Genomic DNA, 7,500 nt, shown 5'->3' with positions numbered 1-7,500 from the left:
TTTTTGAATTCCTTAGTCACAGACCAGTACAAAAATAATCACAGCCGCTGGAAAGCGCACACATGGATTAACTCCCTTGAGTGCCTCAGGGAGGAAATTCCCTTCCCCTTCTGATGTGCCAAAATAAAGTGCCCCACGACAGGACGTTTCCATTTGTGTCATGTAGGAGTCTTCCTAATTGCTAAATCAGTAAATTCTTGTGAAGTTGTCATAACTGGATAGCCGGTTTACTTCCTGTCAGGAGAAATGTAGATTATATATACACTTTCTTTTCCTAGTTTGAATGCCAGAATTTAAAAAAAAAAGAAAGAAAAAAAAAGAGATCCTCCATGACCCAAAACATCCTTGGCAAATAGTTGTCAGTGTGAATAAAATAGGCTTGGTACTGAAAGGGTTAACATGGCAGGTGAAGAAAGTAACACTGCATTGATTAAAACAACAAAAACTCAGTGGGCAAAACATGTGATGTTGAACTGGATGAGCAGTCAAACCATAATCAGAAATGAGTGCTACATAAAATTCACAATGAAGAAAAAGGGTAAAGTCATCCTTGAAAAGAACCACAGAAAAATCAGGTTGACTGCTGTGTTCCTGAAACAAAGCAACTGCTACAGACCTCTGGCAAATGTCTGAGCTGTCTCTTCAGAGCTCCAATCAGCTCACTTAATTTGGGGACAGTTGAGTTATCTGCTATGTGGAAGATGAACATGTCTGTAAGGAAGGAATTTTGTTTAACTCTCTCCATACGAACGGCGAAAGAGACAACGCTGACAGCGTTTCACCCCAATTACCATCATCAAAATATTGCAAGCGGAAGGCTCTTATACTGAAGAGGTGAATGTTGACAAAGAATACCACAATTCTCACGATGGAAGCTAAAGGTTGGGTCATTCAGACACCCACTGGACATCCGAGGGGTCTGTGTAGAGGAGAAGAGAAGACTGGCCGTACTGAGTGAGTTAATGTCTCATCTCTTGTACTGATGACTGAAGAGATTTAGTTAAATTAAAGTATTAACTATATGAAGAAGTTTGCTTTAGCTACAGTATTAATATGAACATGTTCACTTCTATAGTCCTTGTCGGAAGCCAACAGAATAACAAAATGAACAGCAACAGAAACAAACAATTAAGGCATTTGATCTTTGTTTGAAAATTGAGGCAGTTCACTTTTACCCCCCCCCCTTCCTTAACAACAAGTAATGTATACAGATATACATTTTTTCATATATTTTTTCAAGGATTGGGAGGAGGTGTTGGAAAGGGGTAGAAGGAGAAAGATAAATCATTGTTGTACCCTTTTTGGAAAAAAAAAAGAAAAGAAAGAAAAATATTTATACCAGGATGTTTACATGTGTGCAAGTATGCTGATATATAAATAAATAAATAAATAAATAAATAAGTAAATATATATATATATATATATATATATATATATATATTAATCAACCAACTGACCAACCAACAGATGGACAAGCATACAGACAGAAACATGAAACACATGCAACAACCCTCACACAAAGAAAACATCATCATCATCATCACCAAGAAACACAAAGACATATTTAAAGAGTCGCTACACAATAATTAGGATGAATGTACAATGGAATATGTCTAATGCTAACGTCTGTATTCTAAATATATTTCTGTTAATAATTACGATGTAATAATTAATTGCAATGTTTTAAAAGTGAATATGTGAAATGCTTTTATTTGAGAACACATGTTTATTACTCTTGTTTAATCAAGTAATCCACGTGTGGGGGGTGGGGTGGGTGTGGGTGTGTGCTGATTATCTGGTTGCGGTTTTCCGCAATTTATCTTTATTCTTATCTGTCTATTACAATCAATGTGCAGTATAGTAGGCTATGCTTATAATTATATTCAAATAACGTTTCTTAATTCTTTCTGCTTTTACATTAAGAATACTAGTTATTACCTGCAGTGTGTGGATGTATGTATGAAACGGTGTATGTGATATTTTTTACATTTGCATCTTCGTAATATTCATAAAAGCTGTTGTTGACTTTTACAGTTATGGTCCCCATGTTGTTTACTTGTCTATGTTGTGATAATGCACCTGACCAAATTTCTCCAGTTGGAGGTAATAAAGTTATTCTTATCTTATCTTATCTTATCTCATCTTACCTGGGAAGGAAGACACGAAGATGGCGTCCACTTTCTCCTCCACAGGAAGACTGGTGATGCTGCCAAAGTGCAGCTGCACCTCCGACAGCCCCTGCAGGGTCTGCAGGACAATCTTCTCCTTCAGCTCCAGAGCCATTGGGGACCTGTAAGCAAAGATGCCAACCCACCCCTGTCAAGTGTTTGTGTGAGTTTCAGCTTCAGCTTCAGTTTCAGTAGCTCAAGGAGGCGTCACTGCGTTCGGACAAATCCATACACGCTACACCACATCTGCCAAGCAGATGCCTGACCAGCAGCGTAACCCAATGTGCTTAGTCAGGCCTTGAGAGAAAAAAAGAAAGAAAAAAAGGTGAATAAATAATAGATAAATACATTAAAAAAACAAAAACAAAACTACTACCACTACTAATAACATGTATAAGGTGCAAAAACCTGATGAAGCCAACTATAAGCGTACATAAATAAATAAATAAATAAATAATAATTATAATAAAAAAAAGTAGTAGTAGTAGTAATAATAATAATAATAATAATAATAATAATAATAATAAAATAAATAAATAAAAATGTACGAACAATCAGGAAATTTGGTAGGAATATTCTGAATTTGGTAGGAACACAAGGACCCCTAGCCACATCAGCTAATGTACAATTTATCGCCAAGGCATATAAACAATGCAAACGTGCGTGGGGTTAGCTGAGCATCATCACATGAGACCAAAGTTAGTAGCGACTGCCCTGGCCTTGTAATCTATAGGTCTTGAGCGTCTGGGTAATGTCACGACAGGAAAGCATGTGAACATGCTATGTGGTCGAAAATGAACTGGTCGGAACAATTTTGATGTTTGCGTAATGTCGGAACAAAAAGTGAACGAGTGTAATAAAATACGGCAAAATCCTAACAGTTAACTGGCATCTCTGTATATGAACCTCCACACGAACAGCATTGACTTTACACAATTTGTGCAATGACTTGGTAATAATGTAGGATTTGTGCTGTATACAGCACTAGCTTAACAATAAATCAAACGTATAATGACTTGGTAATAAAGCAGGATATGTGCTTTTTACAGCACCAAACTTAACAATCAGTGCAATAATTTGGTAATAATGTATACTTGATACTACATACATCATCAACTTAACAATCAGTGCAATGACCAGGCATTAACATAAGTATTATGCTATATGCCTCTGTCTGAACTGCACCGGCTTAACAATCAGTGTAATAACTGGGTAATACTGGAGGAATTATGCTACATAAACCTCAACTTCAACAGCACCTACTTTACAATCAGTGTAATGACTGGGTAATACTGGAGGAATTATGCTACATAAACCTCAGCTTCAACAGCACCTACTTTACAATCAGTGTAATGACTGGGTAATACTGGAATAATTATGCTACATAAACCTCAACTTCAACAGCACCTACTTTACAATCAGTGTAATGACTCTGTAATGATGGATGAAATATCATTATGCTAGCATAAAAATGTAATTTTTTTGTGAGCCTATGCAGTTCCAGAACTAAACATCATGCTAAGACCAATAGATGCATTTTGATCTTAAAAGAATGATAACAAGGGTAATAATAATACTAATAATAGTATTCATATGGCACAAACTCCACATAAAAATTGGGTTCTAAGCGCCTCACATGAAATAATTCATATATATACAATCGTGCATAATAACATACCTCTGCACATGACAAAACAAATGAGAATACACCAAGACAATACTACAAATTGCAGATATAAACAGTCACACACACACACACACACAAAAAAAAAGCCCTACACATAATCCACACACATGCTTGTGCACACACACACACACACACACACACACACACACACACACACACACACACACTCACCAACAGACAAACACACTACATGGTGATTTCAGTGGAAGGTAAAGTGGGATGGGTTGAAGGAGGAAGAATGCTGATAATTAGCTATGCTTGATCACACCCAAAGACCTGTTTGAACAGGTGGGTTTTCAAGTTTGTTTACAAAGAGGGCAGCGTTGGCAACTGACAGAGATCCAAAGAAAGCGAATAACTGACAGAAGGTGCTTGATACTGAAAGGCTAGGCCCTTTGGTCAAATGTCATTGAAGAGGTTTTTGGGAGTCGAAGGGGCTTTTCAGCAGAAGACCTGATAGAACGTGATGGGGTGTGAGTATAAAGCCATCCAAATACAACAATGTACTCTTTACAATATACAGATCCACGTCACAGTGATAATTAACAAAAGCATAAATAAACACCCCGCAGAGTAGGGTATAACAAACTGCGTGGAGCCTTCAACACTTCTGCAGTGTACTTACAGCTCTGGAAATTGTAATATAACAACTTTTTAAAAAATTGTTGGCTGTCACGCTCCTCCCATGATGTTAAACTGTTCTCGAATCAATACCCTGACAACATGTAAACTCTAGTTCGCCATATTGTTTTGATGCCTCAAATCACTGTCTACACACCCTATCAAATTCGAAATCACAACTTGCACATGTTTCGATCATAATCAGAAGCACTTCATTTTACGTGTTCTCCAAACGGTGTACTGAGGCACCAGTACTGTATTTAATACCCACTTTGATGCTACAGACGATTTCCCAAAACACGCACAACAAAACCAAGCCAACCCCAAAATTCATGCGTGATGTGTATGCCTGAACTTGCCTATGTGTAGTGTGATTTTGGTGAAGCGGAAACGGTGATATATTTCCTTTGTCGTCTCCATGAAAAGGTTCCAAGGCGGACATAAAAAAAAAAAAAAAAAAAAAAAAAAAAAAAAATATATATATATATATTATGTATATATATATATATATATATATATATACATACATATATATATATATATAATATAAAAGAAAAAAAAATTGCTCCAGCATTGAGAAATGGACAGGAATCGTACACGAAAACAAACAAACAAAACTGACCACCAGCTTACCATTCTCGGTGCTTAATAATCACCCAAACAACTTAAACCCAACTGATCTAAAAACAAACTTGAACTGAAATCAGACAGTCCAATAAGAGGCACATGGACAGCCCAGATGTAACCCACGGATAATTAATTACCTCCATCATTTTATATCCGTTCAGTTTCTTTCTTCTTTTTTTTCTCAGTTTTTTTTTTCTTCATGCATTCACTTTTTTTTTTTTCTCAACCTCGATCAGCTCTATGTTTTTATTTCAAATAATAGTTTTTCCACGGTAGAATGCGGCCGTAAATAAATGTGGTTTTGAGTCACTGATATTCTGAGAACTATGGAATTCACAGTCAGTCTATGACTGAATGAGCTGTACAACTTTTGTCAGGCATACAGTGAGAAGAGGGGAAGACTAAGAACCTATCCTTGTGCGACCCCTGGCCAAAGCAGGAAAGAACTTCAGTCTCAAAGGAAAGGGACTCTATATACCCTGCGTTCATGAACTTGATGTTGTGAACTCGGTACTGCATGCCACAGCGCACATACGTACCGCGTTTATTACATGTATAAAACACATTTGCGAGTAATGATGGTCTCGATAGAGAGAGAGAGAGAGAGAGAGAGAGAGAGAGAGAGAGAGAGACAGACAGACAGACAGACAGACACACACACACACACACACACACACACACACACACACACACACACACACACACACAGAGAGAGAGAGAGAGAGAGAGAGAGAGAGAATATAGACAGGGGAGCACAGGTAGGTTAGGTTTGGGTTTTTTTCTTCTTCGTCGTCATTTGAACAGTATCACTTACATTGTTCCGATTTCTAAAGAAACAGTGTTTACATACACACACCAAGTTTGTTTGTTTGTTCATGCGAGTGTGTGTGTGTGTATGTGTGTGTGTGTGTGTGTGTGGGGGGGGGGGTTGTTGCGTTGTACTGCCTTGCATTGCGTTCAGTGCTGTTTTGCGCAATATTGCGACACTTTTTCTTTTCCACTGTTCCTGTGTGTATGTTTTCTTTGGAGAGCAAATTCATCTGTAGATGTTTGTCAAGAACAACTTGATCTCCTGTTGCTTTCTTTCGTTTTTGTTTTATTTTTTTGTTGTTTTTTTGTTTTTTGTTGTTGTTGTTTTTTTGTGTTTTTTTTTTGGTTTTGTTTTAATTTTGTTGACAAGTTCCGAATGTTTGATGCACAATCAAGCCAGGACCTCAGTTCGATTTACTGCCTCATCCGAAAGACTATCACCCAGACCAACATATCTAAATTTAGTGCAGAAGACAGGGAGAGGGTAGGGGGAACGGAGGAAGTGGCGAAATACAAATCTCAAGCTTTAACTCTCTCCATACGAACGGCGAAAGAGACGACGTTAACAGCGTTTCACCCCAGTTACCATCATCAAAATATTGCAAGCGGAAGGCTCTTATACTGAAGAGGTGAATGTTGACAAAGAATACCACAATTCTGACGACGGAAGCTAAAGGTTGGGTCATTCAGACACCCACTGGACATCCGAGGGGTCTGTGTAGAGGAGAAGAGAGGACTGGCCGCACTGAGTGAGTTAAATGAAGCGAACTCGGGACCTTCACTTTCCAGTCGAGTACTCTCACCACTGGGCCTCCACTAGAGTCCATTGTGCTTTCTTTCTTTCCTGTCTATTCAGAATTTTCTCCCCCCCCCTTTTTTTTAAAGGAGGGATGGGGAGGGAATTAATAGGGAGGGGGGGTATTCATGGTGCCTTGGCAAGAGTTCTCGTGTCTTGTTTGTGTAACTCACGGCTTGGTTCCTGTCTTAATCAACTCTTCTGTTCAACCTTTCATAGATAGATGGCAATGTTCTTCATGTGTGGAACACGGTCCGTTCTTAATCATTCTCCCATTAACCATTCCCCATGTCTCCACACCCCAACACCCCATCCCCAACAGACACACACACACACACACACACACACACACACATATTTACATGTATATAATCTTTTTATATGTGTATGTGTGTCCGTGTGGTGGGTGTGCGTGGGCGTGTGTATGTGTGTGTACGTGTGTGTGTGTGTGTGTGTGTGTGTGTGTGTGTGTGTGTGTGTGTGTGTGTGTGTGTGTGTGTGTGTGTGTGTGTGTGTGTGTGTGTGTGTGTGTGTGTGTGTGTGTGTGTGTGTGTGTGTGTGTGTGTGTGTGTGTGTGTGTGTGTGTGTGTGTGTGTATGTGTGTGTGTGTGTGTGTGTGTGTGTGTGTGTGTGTAAGATGTAAAGAAATAGATCGTGACCAAAGTAACTAGCGCTCTCTTGTGTTGTGACTGAACTGTCGTGATTTGAATCAGGCAGACGGGCGCGATAGCCGAGTGGTGAAAGCGTAGAACTTTCAATCTGAGGGTCCCGGGTTCGAATCTCGGTAGCGG

General features: G+C 38.8%; 1 protein-coding gene across 1 annotated transcript in view; it reads right to left on the bottom strand.

Annotated features, from left to right (window-relative positions):
- Window positions 1-4,586, bottom strand: part of LOC143281529 (uncharacterized) — a 37,288-nt gene extending 32,702 nt beyond the window's left edge. The window contains exons 1-2 of the mRNA XM_076586745.1: window positions 4,481-4,586; window positions 2,148-2,290 (exon numbers count right to left, since the gene is read on the bottom strand). Coding sequence (XP_076442860.1) covers window positions 2,148-2,283 — 136 coding nt within the window. The 5' untranslated portion in view covers window positions 2,284-2,290; window positions 4,481-4,586. The remainder of the gene's footprint in view (window positions 1-2,147; window positions 2,291-4,480) is intronic.
- Between the last annotated feature and the right edge of the window lie 2,914 nt (window positions 4,587-7,500).

The sequence above is a fragment of the Babylonia areolata genome, chromosome 4 (genome assembly GCF_041734735.1).
Source record: "Babylonia areolata isolate BAREFJ2019XMU chromosome 4, ASM4173473v1, whole genome shotgun sequence".
Lineage (NCBI taxonomy): Eukaryota > Metazoa > Mollusca > Gastropoda > Neogastropoda > Buccinidae > Babylonia > Babylonia areolata.
Note: the sequence above shows the minus strand (reverse complement) of the source record. Positions and strands in the feature narration are given on the sequence as shown.